General features: G+C 43.9%; 1 protein-coding gene across 1 annotated transcript; it reads right to left on the reverse strand.

Moving 5' to 3' along the window:
• Positions 1–13213: 13213 nt before the first annotated feature.
• LOC135492364 (nitric oxide synthase-interacting protein-like) lies at positions 13214–16424 on the reverse strand. Its single transcript, XM_064778795.1, has 7 exons — positions 16221–16424; positions 15630–15794; positions 15257–15365; positions 14928–15043; positions 14517–14704; positions 14074–14182; positions 13214–13808 (listed from the first exon to the last, which is right to left on the reverse strand). Exons 1-7 carry the CDS (start codon positions 16341–16343, stop codon positions 13737–13739), a joined length of 882 nt encoding a protein of 293 aa, XP_064634865.1. The 5' UTR covers positions 16344–16424; the 3' UTR covers positions 13214–13736.
• Between the last annotated feature and the right edge of the window lie 428 nt (positions 16425–16852).

A 16852-nucleotide genomic window follows, 5' to 3' on the forward strand; every position in this document is an offset into this window, starting at 1 on the left:
TCTATGGAAATTCACTAATTAATTTTTCTACGAATGTCAAACTTGCACTATCAGATTGTCCCGAGGTGGTACACCCTATGAGATAATTGCAGTATACCTTTTTAGAAAATGCCTCGAATAATTTCAGACAACCGACACCTGTTCCTCTTTTCGCTTTGGATTCAATGCCTGTGAAGTCGCCCATAGCTACGAAAAGAAATTAGGATCTGCCCCGTATATGGCTGTTCCTGGGGAAGGAATCAGATTGTTGATTACCATGGGCCTCCGGTGGTGGGAGAGGCCCATCATCGGTACAGACTCCGGCCATCCTCGCGGCGATCAGTGATTGTCACGACCACCAGTCTACTGAACCCTACGGGAATGGGCATTCCTATATTTTACATAACAGATGATTAGCAAATGCAGAAATATGGCAAATTGGATCTGACCACTCCTTTCTTATAGAATGAAGCAGTATTATGGGAAAGGGCCTGGAGTTATGCGGTAGACCCTTAGGTTATTGCCGCAGGGCCTGTTTCATCCCCACGGCCCTGTGGCGTATTTCACCAATCTCGATTAGAGTCAGTTTCGCCTGGGGTGTGATGCGGGTCGGGCTGTTGGCTGACCAGTGGTATTCAATTGTCGCTGCTTCGATCATCCTCCTTATCTTCCCGTTTAGAGGATGGAGATGTTAGAAAGATAAATGAGAAAACCTGTTGCTGACAAACACGGCTTCAAACAAGGGTGATGTTCGGACTTGTTTGGAAACACCGCATTCAACAAGGTAGGAGCTGTCCAGCAAACACGGCCATTAACTCCGTAATGGTTTTGACAACAAATCACTTGGACTGAGGGTGTCGCCTCGGGGACTACTGCTTCTTGTCGCCTTCAGCTGGGAGGCGGACATTACCGTTGGATCAGATAGAACGCGAAGGAATTTCAATTTACATATTCCGCTGAAATACACAATTGACATATCCTTATCCCCTGAAGTGCGAGAAACACCGTAGAGTTTCCTCCCGCTTCTTTAAAAATAACGGGCTGTCAACTGTCCGACCTTTTCGCCCTTGACAGTTTTCATACCTCCTCTCTTTTTGCTCCTTGAAGAAGACCTTGAAGTGAAATCGAAGTTAAGGTTGCTTGAATGGGAAGACATCAAAAATGACGTTTCTGTGTTGCGAATGATATCGTCTGAACTGCTTTCGTGAAAGTACTTTTACACAAGGTTATGGTCTCATCGCTCTTGTTCAAAGGCACGTACCTATATTGAGATCCGTTGTAAGAGACCAACACCAGCAGCTTACTGTCCTTCAAGGCCTGGTGCTAGCCAAGTTTCACGAGACAACCAACCACCAGTACCACATTTTATACATGTTGTACAGGTTGTAGATTGTCCTGCTGCCTTAACTCTTGTCACAGATGGGTTCGCGGATGTGGTTGTTTGGCAGCCCCGGGCTTTCCTCGCGGCGCCCCGTAACAACAAGCCCGCGGGCACTTTGCGGTTCCCAGGCCGCTCCAGTTGTGGTCGAGTCACCAGAGTGGAAGATCAAACGCCTTTGTCAACTTATCAATTAAGGAAGTTGGTTTTCGTGTCTTGTTGAGCATCTCTGAATTTATGTTGATCTGATCTGAGAGGACTGCAGGTTACAGGATGGACTGACAAAGGCCGGGGGTCGGCGAGTCAAGAGGCTGTGGGAAGTTGGTACGCACACCGGAAGCCTCACAAAACCAGGGAAACCAGAAAAGGGTTTATTGACGAAGTTGGTTTAGGGTAGATGATTGGAGCGCCTTGAAAACATTGGTTGTCACTTGCAATACGTACATGTAAGCATACGTTTTATGTGTTCTGTCCTGGGCATCAGGGCTATTAGCAGTCAGGGGAAGAGGAATGATGACTGATTACTGTATACTGCAGATCACGGTCGAAAGATGACCGTTGAAAGATATGTCTTTATATAAGTCAGTGTCACGAATGTATAGCTCTACATCCGTGTCAGTGTGAACATACCATTTAACTGTTTGGAACATTTTCACGAAGACCAATTAAGGTCCTTTTAATTATAGTCACTTGACAGATAGCATACCTTCAATCACAGCAAATAGAACACCACAAAGCCAAATTGTCACCGAAATAATCACGTAAGTTCGATCAGGGTGTGATCACCGAACGTGGTCAGTTCTTGCCGCCGGCGATATTAGTAGTCGGTGTCTTGACCATTGCCACAGGGCGCGCCTGCAGGGGTACCCCGGGGTGTATCCCATCATTGGCCCGAGGGAGCATCCCTTCTGGCACTTCTCAAATTTGATGGTGCCAACTGTCAAAGACTCTAGGTCTGGTGATCCTCCTGTTCTAGCGGCTTTTTAAAGCATTGTATAAATGCAGCAAGGATGCTGTTGAGGAGTTAGAATTGGAACAAGAATCCGAGTTTCTTTTCCAAAATACTTATATCTCAGGGAAAGATTCTCTCGACGACGAAATTCTTGTTGTGATCGGCTAAGATAGTTCATCAATTCAACTCAAAATGGTCGTCGCCCTGACCACACGACCACGTCCCGGAGTGTCAGTGCCTTGGGCCATTTCGCCCGCAGCTGGACCTGCTGTATCGCCCGGGGGCTCACCGCTAGAGGTTATTTGTGTGTGTTGTTCGCTAATGATAAGTTGTCGCGGTTCCCATCAATTCTTCATTTGAAGTGACCCGCCCGTTTTCATTTTAGTTTGTTTCTAATTATACCGCCACAATATCGCAGAACAAGCGCCATCTTAGACAAAAGCAAAACGAGGCTGTGACGTATCACGCTGAGAAGTCTTGCCGCGTAATTCAACGAAATTTGAAGTGTGAGACCAGGTTTTGATATCCGAAACTACCCTTGTCGGCGATTTTCGTGGTTTTGGATAGAATTCTTCTGAATCGGCATTATAATCAGAGAACAAAGCCATGTCATCTGTCCTTCCATAATGATCGGCAGCCGCTGAGGACGATCAAATCGATTGTTGCCCACCACACATGGCAAGGAATGGTCATTTGGGTCAGAGAAATTTCAAATTTCAGGCCTGTTTATGCTTGAACTTCCAAAGACGGAAGCCTCTCAGTCGTCTCAGGTTGGGGGCATAGGCCCAGTCTGCGGGGAGAGGCAATGCCGCGGTCGAATGTGTTGCCCAACCATGACTGCGACATCAAAATGACTAAAAGGATGGGTTTTGGACGTATGGTTTGGTATCTCGGAGTGAACAAGTGAAATCACATAAACACGTGTTCTCCCAATTTTCAAGGTTTTACCCCGACATGAAATAATCGAGTGCAAAGGAGTCTCCTTGATCAGGTTAACCACAATGCCTGTCATATTTTGACAATTTTCAATGGAGATGTACCAATGAAGATGTGCAGGCTATTCTTGTAAAATATCGTCTAATTGGCAAGCGATTCGATAATAGTGTTTTGTGATAATAAAGGACATTGTCTTGTATTATCAGTGTAGAAAACCTCGAGGACAGGTTGAGGAAATATAATACTCTAGGAATATCAGTTACCATTGATAAATCCACACAATAGGTGACATTTAATCAAAAGATGGGATTCATCCTCTATGCCATCAAGATGTTTTTAATTGCCTCGCCCCACCGTTATTTGAATATGATTACATAGAGACATCATTTACATTGTATCTAGATGGTCTTTCAGTTGATTGTCGTTTGTAAGAAGAAGCGGATTCGCCCACATTAGGAGGTGCACCGTGACAAAAGGTTGAGATGACATCTAACTCGTCCGGTGAACTTGTCCCGCGCACGTGTGAGCGCCATTTTGAAGGCTGGACAATACCATGGCCACTTGAAATCTATATAACAGTGTATTTCTTTGTGATACCATGTACGTTTGTTGAACCTCTCGTTGACCTCTCGTCGCCACTTGGCCATAACACATTGAGCACGCTACTATCCCCCTCGAAAGTATTAAAGCCTAACAACAAGTAAATCGGCCCTTCTTCACTGCTGCACCGCGTGCACCTTTTATTCGCCACAAAATATCTCGCAATACATTTTATCCAATGGGTGTTTTTTTATCCCAATGTCCCATAAGCAACCGTGTCATCCCACCCAAAATAGTCGTAGCCAATCTACTATTGACAACAAGGTAGATAATTAAATCCGGAAAATCCCCTTCGCAACCCTCAAAGCAGGCCTCCCCTGTGTCATCTCTTCAACGATTCTATTAAAACCCCCGCCATCTGCACACCTTGCCAAATTTGATCCTGATCCCAAAAAGTTATCTCCATCTGTGCTTTACTGACATCACATGCCTCTTGCACAACGATTATATCATCATCATGGCTGATTACGTCATCGCCATTGTTGCATAATCGATTTCTCATCATTGCATCATCGGCGTTCCACGATTAGTTTTTCAATTTATAAATATTCGGAGCGTTTTCGTGGGGTGTCATAAAGAATTTAGATAGGATGTGATAGTTGACCACCATCTGTCGAGATTTGTGTAGGAAATCGTCTTTCGTTGATTGCTCAGCAACAAGTTCTTTTTAGTTGTTGTTCATCAAACACTTAAAAAGGAATGTTGATGATTTCTTTTTTGAGCGTTCTTATACGTTTTATTTTTGTAACGGAATTGGGGGTTTTCTCACCTCCGAGTCATTGGATGTTTTTTTAGGCTGTCAGGTCTGTTGAACTCGACAGTCAGAACACGGAGCCAGCTGGGCGTTTGCCGTTATTCGTTTTTCATCTTCAGCTAATTTCGTGCCTTGTTTTCATTTGTGATGAACACCGACCCCTTAATTAAGTCCATCACCCGCCCAATTGTCGGTGTTGCAAATAGTGGAAATGATGATACATGTAGATGCAGGACTTTTTCTGAAAGAGACACTGTTCGACACGGATCGGTCATGAAAGCTCCCGGATATGGATCAGGTTGACGACAGAGAAGGAGCATATTTTGCTCAGGGAAGTGACTGGTTTAGTTTACGACCGACATTGAAAGTAATGGATTCTCTTTGATAGAAGGAAGATGACTATTATGACACACGATAGAGGATTCGTTTCTAGAGTCCCAAGCAATCCTAATGAAAGGTCTGCTAATCTACCAGCGAAAGTGCAACAGATTTCATGCCATAAAACTGTCCAGTTCAACAAAAACTTGGATTGAAATGGCCCGATATATTTGAAGTGTCTCGATGTGCAAAGTCCATTGCGCAACTCCTTTGGAGAGTGACCTCAAATGGTGAAAGTTCCCACAATTTCTAACCATAAAGCTGTCGTGAAAAATGCCTTTACTGAGTGAAATTTTGTACATTAGTCGGTAGATTTATGGCCATCCACATGCGATCAGCAGTTCAAACTCCTTATGTAAGTTCGTGCCATTTATCCTTGATTTAGTCGTGATTTATCAACAAGTCAATGATCTGACGCAGTTCCTGAGAGGGTTCTTCAAGATGTCCCATTTGTTTGGACGGCGGCAATCCGAAAAGGGCCAAATGAAGGCAAATAGAAAATGGAAAGTGCCAAGTACGATGTACTCTTCCTCTGAATATTTGAATGTACATGTACAATGTACTTTCATCGAGAAGGCATCTTGAGAATTTTGCATCCATTTTATCATAGTCTTTGTCGACATCACCATAGCCATCGCCAGTCCCCATCACCAGTCCCCATCATCGCCCCAACATTTCAGGATTCCGCTCCACTGTCCCACCGGTTCCTTGATTATACGTAACGACAGATCACTGGTTGGAATGTCATTTGTTTCGACAGAAGGAGCGCAAAACTCAACGGAAAACCTTTGCATCCGGATAATCAACTAATCATACCCAAGAAGGGCCAAAATTGTTCAGGGTATTTATACGGAGAGGTTTGATGGCCCTTTCTTACCGTCTGCGCGACAGTTAACGAGAAGCAGGTAAATAAAGCCAGCTGCATTGGTGACGCAATTTATTGCCATCTCAAATATTTATTCCCGATTACGTGGCATTATCTCATGACAATTAAAGCTTTCTGGTAAAATTTGGACTTGAGGATAAGTTAGGCATGGACCTCTGGGGTTTGTTTTGGGTCTTTGTTAGCAAGCAACAGATGGATACGATTCTTCACCCGAAACAATCAGGAGAATCATTGGAACTTTTTCCAAACAGCGCAAACCCCCTAGAATCAATCCGGCTGAAGCAGACCTTGAAAACCACTTCATTGACCTTCAACATTGTTATCTCGGCCCACAAGTCTCTCAACATTGACAAATGGCAGAAATATTAAAATCCAGGACTGATAGTGTTTACAAAAGAGGTTATTAAAGTTTGACTATTTGACCCACGGTTTGCCTTCTTGTTCAAACAACACTGTAATAACACATTATCATTTGGGGAGATTACCAAATGGTTCCAGCTTTTGATTTCTCGAGTATTTCGTTCAAAAGGGTTCAAATCTTTTGACAAGTATTCAATCCCTCACGGCACTTTCTCTTGAAGTATCTCTAATCTTTCTCCCTTGATGCTCAAAAACCATAATATTTGTAAATTTTGGAATTTTTCGCATCAGCAAGATTCCACGTTGTTCCTGAATAGCTTGAGGTGTGAATACGGCATCGCCTCGGGCCGTTCAAAGTTAACCACGGATGCGGTTCTTGGAAAGCTTTGTCAAGTGAAACACGAGAATTCGTCGCGGTTTAAATTTCCCCCCAGCCGTTGTAGATCAAGATGTCATAATAGGGTGGTTTTAGAAACAGATTGCATCTCAAAGATTAAATTCTCGGGCATGAAATTGTGGTCTAAATTTGCCAAAAGCGTAAAGCCGCGAGCCCCGCCTCGGGGTTGGACCCGTGGAGGCACCGCCTGAGGAGTGAAAGTCGATAGGATGAGAAAGCCCCGGGACCCACTGATCTTTCCGGATACATTTCCGCAAAAACCACCTTCCCTTGTTCGAGGTGATGGCTTGAAGGGACCTGACTTTGTCTCGCCTCTGGTGAATCCCCCAGGGGTACGAGCCTGACCGCTAATTTCACCCCTCCTTAATAGGACATTAATAAACGGGAAATTTTAACAATTATGTATTCGGAGGCGATGCGAAATTTCATCAGTTTCGACAAACTGCCATATGTTGCATTTTGGCGCTCAAGGCGAGCCTTATCAACATAGAGCAAAATCAAACCTGGACATTCGCAAAGAATACAGAGCCAAACATATGAAACATTTGTTCACTTTCTTTAACTGAAAACGGCAAATACACCAAGGCAGTTACTGTGGGGAAAAGAAATGACATGTTATCACAATCTCAGGATCATCTATATAGCTGGAGACACACCTAGAGCTCCCCGACATGAGACCGAATCCGTCTTCGTTGACGGTATAACCGCCGGACAAGCTCGGGGCTACATCAACATTTGGGAGGCGCTCCCGACCCACTTGGCCAACGTTACGTCTTTGACAGACTTGTTGATTAATTTTACAATCCATCTTAACCAACAACACATTGTGTAACGTTTACATAAAGTGGCACCAGTTGACATTTTGGCCGTTGTTGCGTGCTCCGCGACTCGCCTGTGGCAGTTTCGGATACCAACTCCGGCCGTCCTGCCCATAATATTGAGGACTTGGCCGCAGAGTTTCCCACCCCTTGCCTCCATGGCCGGCAGCATCTCCCCGAGGCATTGCTGCAAGAAGTGGCCATGGGTTCCCCAAACTAGGCTAATATAACTCCAATGATCTCAAAGGCACATCTGTCCCCGCTAGCCATGTTCATCGAAGATCCGAAAGGATTGTTGGATTGTCTTTTCTCTTGAAGGAAAAGATGGGTTCCATTTCATGTGACATTGCGATATGTTTTGGTTGTCTTTTAAAACCAGTAATTAAGACGTTTAACGCTAATTTGAGGTTACGTTTATAGGCTATATTTTTTAGTCTGAAGTTGGGATGAATCTAATCGCTGAATCATTCCGATTTCACGTCCGCGGATCCCCCGAAACGTCCACGTGAACGCCTGTCTCATTGTTTGACCTCCTGATAACTACGTCGAACAACATATGGGATAGCCGTTTACGTGGACGTTTTGGGGGCTTTGCGAAACTTCCCTAGTTTTAAACTACAACGCGTACAAAACGAACAAAAACACAAGCTAAACTTTTCAGCGTTATCTCGGTATATAGGTCACCAGAACTATAGTGCGCCAGCTTCCGCCGGAAATCACGCTCAATGCTTTTTTTGGTTGACTTCATGAAAGTGAGAGTAACCGCGGCCGTGTCAACTATCAAAAACAAAACGTCGTCTCCAGCTGCTTCCCGTTCATTTCTGTACAAGGAATATCAACCAGTGATGGTCCCCTTCTTTTTGATCAGCAGTGCGTGCGCTGAGGTTACTCATCTATACGCCAAAACAAATAAAGCGCTGCCATCTGTGTCCCTCTCACTTCGAGCGACTCACACAGTTGGTTTGGTGTGAATGATTGATGAGGGCACGAGAAGGTCTCATCGAGTCCGTTACAAAATTTCAGGAAAACAGGAAACGGGGAAAAAGTGTTTGGAACACCCTAGTTCACCTGTTTTACGCGCTATCATGCCCGTGTCCTCTCCTCCATTGTATAAAACCATCCCTGAGAATATGTCATGTTGGTGGCCTCGCTCCGTTGCCTTGCCATTCAGCCATCATCGAAGAAGCGCGGCCTATTATTTTGTATGTATGAAAAACATGGAGAGATGTTGTTCGTGTGTTTTGGCTCAGCGATTGGGGCAGCTGGCCGTGGTGGGGAAACAGGTGTCGGGAACGCTGAGGACGGCGTCCGCATGCGACAGCGTTTCCCCGACTTCTACATGCCTGCAGTTCTTACTTACGGTCAGAAATCAAGCTTTATAATGTACATGTATTATGAATTATCAAAGAGTACTGTTTTGCATTTTAAGCCAATGGGGACTTCAGAGAATGGCAAGAGTACGTGTAAATGTACCTCACCAGTATTTTTGTTCTTCTCACTTTGCCGTCCGTCATGAATCAGGTCGTGTTCGGATGACACCTGCGAAAAACAAGGAATTTTGTTCTCACGGGAATATGTGCCGAAGTAGATTTATGATGGTTCTCATCGACATTGCGTACTGTCGAAACTCCGATGTCTCCCTCAGCACCAAAAGCATTTTCAAGGACGGCAGTTCCAGGGACTCCAGCCGGTATAAACAGACTACCATCGACCGCGGTGATCCGCACAAGGTCCCTCACAGCCGACCAATACTCAGAACAATACTCCCCTACCAGACATGATATCATTATCTCCTCTCATCCCCGGTCCTGCCGAGAAGCATTTTTCAACTGACCGCCTCCTTCAGCGGGAATCGCGCTGAAAATAATCACCAAATGATATACTTTTAGCCTTGGGACATTCAGGACGTTTTTCACTTTATCCAATTTGGCGTTCGCAACGGGAAAGGTTCCATCGGTCAACGGCTTGCTTTGTGATGCCGGGATGTTGCACGGAGTTTTTCACTTTAGCCAACCTGGCGTTAAAATTGCAGGTTTTCGGGGTTTTCGACCGGTCAGCGCCGTTCTTTACCGATGACCCCAACCTTTTTCATTTTGCTTGTCCCATTCATGTTGGAGGGTTTTCAATCGGTCCTCACCGTTCTTTGTGATTGCCCGAAGTTGTCTGAATGGATGCGTCAGGTGTCCACCTTTCGCTGACCTGGACCTGTCGTCCGAACCTCGATGCCAGCGGCTCTATATTGTCTTTTTCTAATGTTGATATGTACGGACTGGTGATTATCACAATGTCCCTTGGCCGAGGATGCGAGTCGTCTGCAAATTGAATATCACCAAATGAGGTCCTTTTTCGGGTGATCATTGTGATATTTTTGTGGGTCATTGTTACAGAAATATAGATGCAAATTGAAAAGCTTTTTAGGCGAATAGAGACTGTGAAAATGGTGAGATAAAAATCCGTGGTTTGTGACAACATCCAGACACCCTATTTGTACCAGACTACTGGATTCCGTCTGTTGACCCACAATTGCGAGATTCAGATGTACTGGGAGGTAATGCCTTCTCACTTAACGTTACTCCTCTCCACCCCCTTTGAACCCAGTAAAAACAATGCCCACGCCTTCTCGTGTCATGACCCTTCGTGTTTTCAACAATGAGATTTTCGAAGATCAGTAATTTCTCCATTATCAAAAGTAATCACTTTTAAGCCGATTGTGATTGTTCAGTAGAGTGTATTGTCGGCTGAGAATGGATGCTGGCTACAGGTGGCTGATTATTTCGTTTCTATCCACTTGGCAATGAAAGTGCGGACCCTGAAGCGACGGGAGTCGTGTCTTTTTTCGCGCCGTCGCTGCGTCTTCCCTTTCACGCCAAGTGTGACCTAGGCACCCGAGGCACTGGAAGCTTTATAAGATCACGAACAGCACAGCAGGCAGAATACGATTGTGACAATACATGATGTCTTCAGAGAACTTGTTACAAATGATTGCAGAGTGACAAATGATCAGAGCGTCGTATAAGTTAGATGGCACTTCTTGAAAATCTCATGCGAGACGCTGCGAGCAATAGAGCATTGAAAACTAGAGGGCGAACACGGTAGAACTGGTTATCATCACCTGGTTTTTGGAAAATGTTTGCCGCAATACGAAAAACCCAATCATTCCAGCGCTTTTAAATTCTGAGGTATCGATGTCTATGCTCTCGATAAGCATCAATCCATCATTGGGAAAGCACACTATTTCAAGGGATATGAAACCAGTAACACCGGGCGTCCGACGACCAGCGCCGATCGGAGGCTTCATTTAATTGCAATCTCCTCCTCTGTCTCTGATTGTAATCAATTCCCGATGAAACAATGACATTCTCTCCGCACCTGTGCGTTCTTAGATCAATGGGCATTATCTTATTACATAAAACCCAGTCACAACCCTTACAAGAACCGTGCCTGAAAACACTAATGCGCCGCCGGGGACAATGGCACATCCGAAGACGTCAGATGCAGAAATGCGGCATGCGCACCGCACCGTGGGGGACAGGGGGCTCCTCCGAGTCCGCAGTTAAAAGATTTCCACAAGATCAGTTACCAATTAACGAACTAATTAGCAGCCAATTAGCAGACTAACTGCAGGTTTGCCGCCACCGTCTCAACATTGACAATAATCGACACTTGTCTCATTGATATTTTCTGTAATTGTCTTCATCACGGAATTCTATGCATGTATAGATGTCCGCGTCTTTATGACGAATAGAAGACAAGTAGCCGGAATATTTGTTTTTTCATATTACGATACAATGCAGTACATTTTATCAATTCATGTCTTATTCATAATGAACAATGGTTGGACTACTTATTGTTTTTTTGTTTATTGAAAAGCATGGCAAATCATGGAAAAAGTACACGTTGTGGCACCAGTCCTTCAGCTGAATTGACATTAAGTGCAAATAGCAAGATTGCTAACAATACATGGCTTTGAAAATATAAGTCCAATACTTGCGTATACCTAGGCAAAACTTCTCCAAGGCATTGCATGTAACTTCTTTACGGGATCTCACACAAACCTGACACCTGTCTTGAGAATGAGACGCGGTGACGAGTTTGCCGATTTGTCCGTTGGAGGTGGATAAGTTTAGTGACAAAAACACTGTCAACACGAGGCACCTATATGATCGGACGCATATTCCATCCGATCTCTACCATTAAAGATCCCGGCTCCCATCATTAACCTCTGTCAATTTCTCCCAAGACACAACCTGTCATATAATTTGGTATATCGACCACCTCATCTCCGAGCCTACAGATACCGCGAAGACAATCGAACTAATGAAGCCAAGCAGGGATTAGCTCGGTCGGGTTTGACCCCCGAGGAGAAGACCCGCCCGGTAACGTGGAGCTCGTTTGTGAGGGGTGAAAACATCTGCTAACGTTCAGGGATGAACTGGTGAGGGGATTATCAGCGCAAATAAGGGGTTCCATGATGATGAGTGCTCGCAGATTCATTTCTTCACAAACAAAAAACTAGCCGTCCCATGACATCAATTCAACCTGCAAAAACCAATCGCGACGTCAGGCGAGAACACTTATGCGCGGAACAATGCTTCATATTCTGCTATGTCTGTAGCCATGCAGCCATACTTGGTCTAATCAAGGCAATGAGGACAATATGATGGGACACTTCCTCAGGAAGACTGGTCTTCCTTTACACCAGGTTCAACCAACTATCCTGGTGGTACATTGGAGATCAGCCCGAAGACAAGTCGAAACGATTCTGAAACGCTTAGGCATGGAACATGGGGAAGTGGCCTGGGGAATATAGGCCTCCTATGCTTGGCAGAGAAGGAGGAATTAACGTGCATTGTCGCGGGGACCTCTGCCCTGGTTCAGAGGCGTGGCGGCAAGCGCACCGGCCGGCGGTTGGGTGCCGAGGGAACGCGACAGGAGCTGACACAACTGGCCGCCGGCCAGAAAAGTTGCAACAGCGTCCAAAACGGATGCGCAATAGGGACAGAATTGTTATAGAATATCAATCCATTGATCACTGTATGTGAAAATTAAGAAATTATAGAAAACATAACTAAACACATGCTGTTTGTGATTATCAGCGGCATGATGGATGAAGAAAGGATGTTGATGAAATGGCTGTGTCGTCTGCTCGAACAATGGCGCGCCTGCTTGATGGGGAGCACAGGTGTAAATTCCCATCCGAAAACTGGCCCAGTGAGACCCACCAGACATCGTGTAGATCGATGAAGGTGATAGAGAAATGCCCTCCATTGTCTGTATCTTGAAATGGTCCGTCGAAGCATATCTGAGATTGTTGGCAATTGAAAACTGATAGAGAATTAATCCAAGTACCGAACAAGTAGTGTCCTTCTCTTTGTACACCCATTTAAGAATGGGATCAGTTGGCACAACCTCTCATGGTCATTGAAACATATCCAGGCTTCCTCACAAGTACTTCCCGTGTTCTGTAGAAGACGTCACCTTGTCTTGAGCCAGTAGACTGGGACAAAAGTCTCACTGTCACAACCTAGGAGAAGACAAGCAGTAACAACTATTGACGTCTTGATCATTTTCAATTTCACTGGTCATTTTTAAGTGGCCGACAAGGTGAACCAGCAGACATTTGGTTTCAGGTTGTACTCCTGTCCTTTGTGCAAGTCACATACACAACCTGGTCTGTCGGGTAGTTTAGTGAAGTAATCAAGTGACATCATTGTTTCCACTGAAATACGTTTTTCCAACCAGGAGTTTTTTGGCAAGTCAAGAAATCGTGATATATGCACATTTATAGCCTTTTATTGAATAAAACTATTTACAGAATTACATAATTTACAGTAAATATACAAGACAAACCAGTTTGATGAGGTTCATTTCATCATTTACCTCTTTAAAACTGGTAGTAAAATTTCGTCTCGATTTCATCCAAGTCAAGCTGAGCCTTGCCTCAACACCTACATTGCCAGGCCTCATAACCAACTCATCATGGCGATTGTTTGAGGACACCAAATTTACAGGACTCAGAAACGTAACACACATTGTGAAAGCAACCACAATGCCATCTGGCGATAAATAAGAGAACTAAAATCCCATTCTCCGCCAACAACATAGTGTGGCAGCTGAATGGCTTGCTTATGGGACTGGTCTTTAACAGGAAGACAGTATTACTTTGACTGGACTTATTAAAGACAGCAGTAACCTATTTCTCTGCCTAACATGATGGAGCAATCGTATTCCAGACCATCAGTAGGCCTGGACCATCCTCCTTGACTTCTAAAGTCAGTATAAGTGTGTTGTATCAACTTCAACCCTGTAGGCCCGGACCATCCTTCTTGGCCTCTAAAGTCAACCCAGAACCAGAGAAACCAGTAGCACCCTGAAAATATAAGATCACTTCATTGAAAATAGGAATCAATACCAAAATGAAATAGACTTTATGCCACTGAGGATAAGGTGCTGCCCCTGAAAAAATCCATTGAAACTGTTGCTACTGATCCCATGTTGCTTGTGGCAATCCTACAAGCTTCTTTCACCACACAAGGAACAGAAGGGTCTAGAGGCCGCATTTCTTTGAGTAAGATGCTGTTGACTTTACTGAAATGAGTCCAAGATCAGTTGTCTCTCAGAACTTATATACTCACCCGTTGAAGGGGTATCACATCTTTTTCGGTCATCTTCGCCCCATTTAGAGGATCCAGCATATCCTTTTTGATGATTTTCTCATAGCATTCCATTGTCACAACATTTCCTCTGAAAAATTAACATGAAACTTTTGTAATAAGATTTCAAAACATTGCACTTCTATCAAGAAATGATTTGACAAATTTCTTGCCAACATTATAAGGATTACTGATTTCTGTTCAATTCCTCAGAACATTGTCCAATTGCTAAACTAGAAGTTTAGCGCTGTCTTATCACAGAATTCTGACCAAAGTACTTCAGCATCCCAGAGTTTTAAGGAGGACATTATAGGAGAACAAAGTGATGTAGAAGAGTTTTAAAACTCCACATTTTTGACAGATGTCCCACAATCTAAACACATTGCAACACTGTTCACCTAACTGATAACATTGAGCAAACCTACGATGTTCTTAGAACACAGCATGGCACCGAGTTTCCCAAGACGTCATTCGTAACAGCGCAGACATATCTGTCATGTTTTGAGATGAGTGCCGTCTTTGTATCACCATCCTTGATCGGTGTAAACTTCACATTGATGAGATCCTTCATCTTGAGTGGCTTCCCGCTCATTGGGCATCGCACTCTTTCATCCTAAAAATATTGAGGAAGCGGAAGAGTTTTTATATGATTTTTCAAACAGGAACACTACAACTTACACTTACAGGTTCCCATTAAACCTTTTCATCAATTCATGAGGAGGCGAAGTTCAATGACCACCTGCCACCAAGGATTACTTTGGCACTACAATCTTCAATAAGAGTCACCTTTGAATCGTCACATCACCCAAAAGGCTCTGAAGTGTCCTAGTACTTACAGGCTTTTTAACAAGTGTTGGTTTTGACTGTGGCGTCAGACTTGGCACCCAGAAACTGGGCAGGTCTTTATCTTTTCCCTCCTTCATGTTACAAATGCTTGAACCTGGCTTTGCAGCTGGAAATAAGTTTCAGATCTTGACTTTGCAGTTTAAAGGTTTATGTTTTGTTAGGGAAGTGTATAAAGTAATTTATATTGGGGGTTCATAGTCAAATTGATGACTATCACGAAACCTGATGAACACAATTAGAATTTTTTCTCAAGGCAATGTATTCATGTAAATATAGCAGTATTTCCACTGCGAAAAAGATGAAGGCCAATAAATCTTACCATCCTTTTTGAAAGGGTCCAACGGTTTACTCATTATACTGCTCTCTTTTGCAATGAAACTCTTTACTTTTCCTTCATGTTCAGCCCGTGTCAGCTCAGCTTGCTCTTGCTGAAATAGGTAAGAAACTTTAAAGGTCAAAAAGGCAGTTTTTCATACTTTACAAAAGAATCTTCTTTGGAAGACTGCCAAACAAGTTTACTCCAGTTCCCTTGATGCTATGATGCTTTCCCTGAGAACCGGCCCAATCAGCATCCCATACCCCCCCCCCCCCCTTGATGATGACACTGACACCATACAGCCATCAATGACAATGTCAGCCACAATAGCAAAGTGTATAATCCACATCGAATGTCAATTTTAACCTGGACTTACATCCAATTTTGTTTTCTGCTTTGCAAACTCCTTCTGCTTCTTGGTGATTTGCCTCTTCTGGTGAACGATGTACTCAAGGATGGCTTCCTTGTCAAACAGGTAACCGTCCAGTGTCACTACTGGATTCCTGCAAGGTTGTAATGTCAGGCAACAACAATCGAATTCCTGAAAATAAAATTTATATTTCAGACAATGCCATATGCCACTGTTCCAGGTGAAATTCACGACTGGTCAGTGGTAGGACAGTGGCAGTGCCGAAGCAAACTACGACAAATTGTCTATAGGCCTATCCCATTTGGTATTGCCCATGGCCATGCATATGCCGATATGGCATACCCCTGGCCTGGCTCGGCCTATATTTTTTTCCAATGCCTCCAACTGACTGATGCTGTGCATTTCAACATTCACATACTCGACAATGCAGTTGAGATGCGCAACTTTGTATCTGTTAAACGTATCAGCAGCACACGTAGTGCATGTAGGCCTAGGCCTAGTAGTCGTAGATTCGTAGTCTGGTGCGTAGCCGTAGTGGCAGTGGCACGACCACGAGTGGTTCTGAACCTCCTATTTTATTTTAGTGTGAAACAATACCTTGACCGAATCCTTTCCCATTCGTATTTTTAACGACCCATAACCTGAAGTCTTAGTGTCTTTCTGTCTTTCATGATATGTGTACACTGTCCCTGCAGTGGAATTCTTTGCGTGCCGGGTCATTTTACGTGTTTTTGAGAGAGATGTTGGACGAAAAATGTAAATAAATATTTAAACCGCTAGGTGGCGTAGTTTTTATGTAGGCCTATTGTTATGCAGGCAATGGACTAATTTAGGAAAATTGTCCTCACTAATAGCAAAATCGCCTCAGTGCCGAAATTAAAAAGATTGCACTAATAGGTGACGTCTTTCGATAATTTAGGCTGATATTTCTGAGAAAGAAAGACACTGATATGCAATTTGGAGTTATTACACCCTTCTCCAATTTTTGATTTGTTATAGGGATTTATACTGTAAAATCGGACAGGGGCCCTTCTGGAGTATGACTACTTCTCCAGAGGACTAAATTTACTTTAACACCGGGATTCCCTAGTCACGTGATCAATTAGCGTCACGTGACGGGTCCTTCCCACCAAAATAAAATTGACCTACCTCAGTTTTAAAAGAACAAAACCTATTCACTTATACCCCACAAAGAATCATTACCCCACAATAAATCTCCATTCATTGGC

This window comes from Lineus longissimus, chromosome 8, assembly GCF_910592395.1.
Source record: "Lineus longissimus chromosome 8, tnLinLong1.2, whole genome shotgun sequence".
NCBI lineage: Eukaryota > Metazoa > Nemertea > Pilidiophora > Heteronemertea > Lineidae > Lineus > Lineus longissimus.

What these genes read in the sequence shown, in the direction of transcription:
- LOC135492364 (XM_064778795.1), bottom strand. Translation starts at nt 16,343, where the DNA reads ATGACCCGGCACGCAAAGAATTCCACTGCAGGGACAGTGTACACATAT. An exon ending in CAACACTTGTTAAAAAGCCT is followed by an intron (nt 14,705 to 14,927) that starts GTAAGTACTAGG and finishes CAATATTTTTAG; the next exon opens with GATGAAAGAGTGCGATGCCC. An exon ending in TGCTGTGTTCTAAGAACATC is followed by an intron (nt 14,183 to 14,516) that starts GTAGGTTTGCTC and finishes TTAATTTTTCAG; the next exon opens with AGGAAATGTTGTGACAATGG.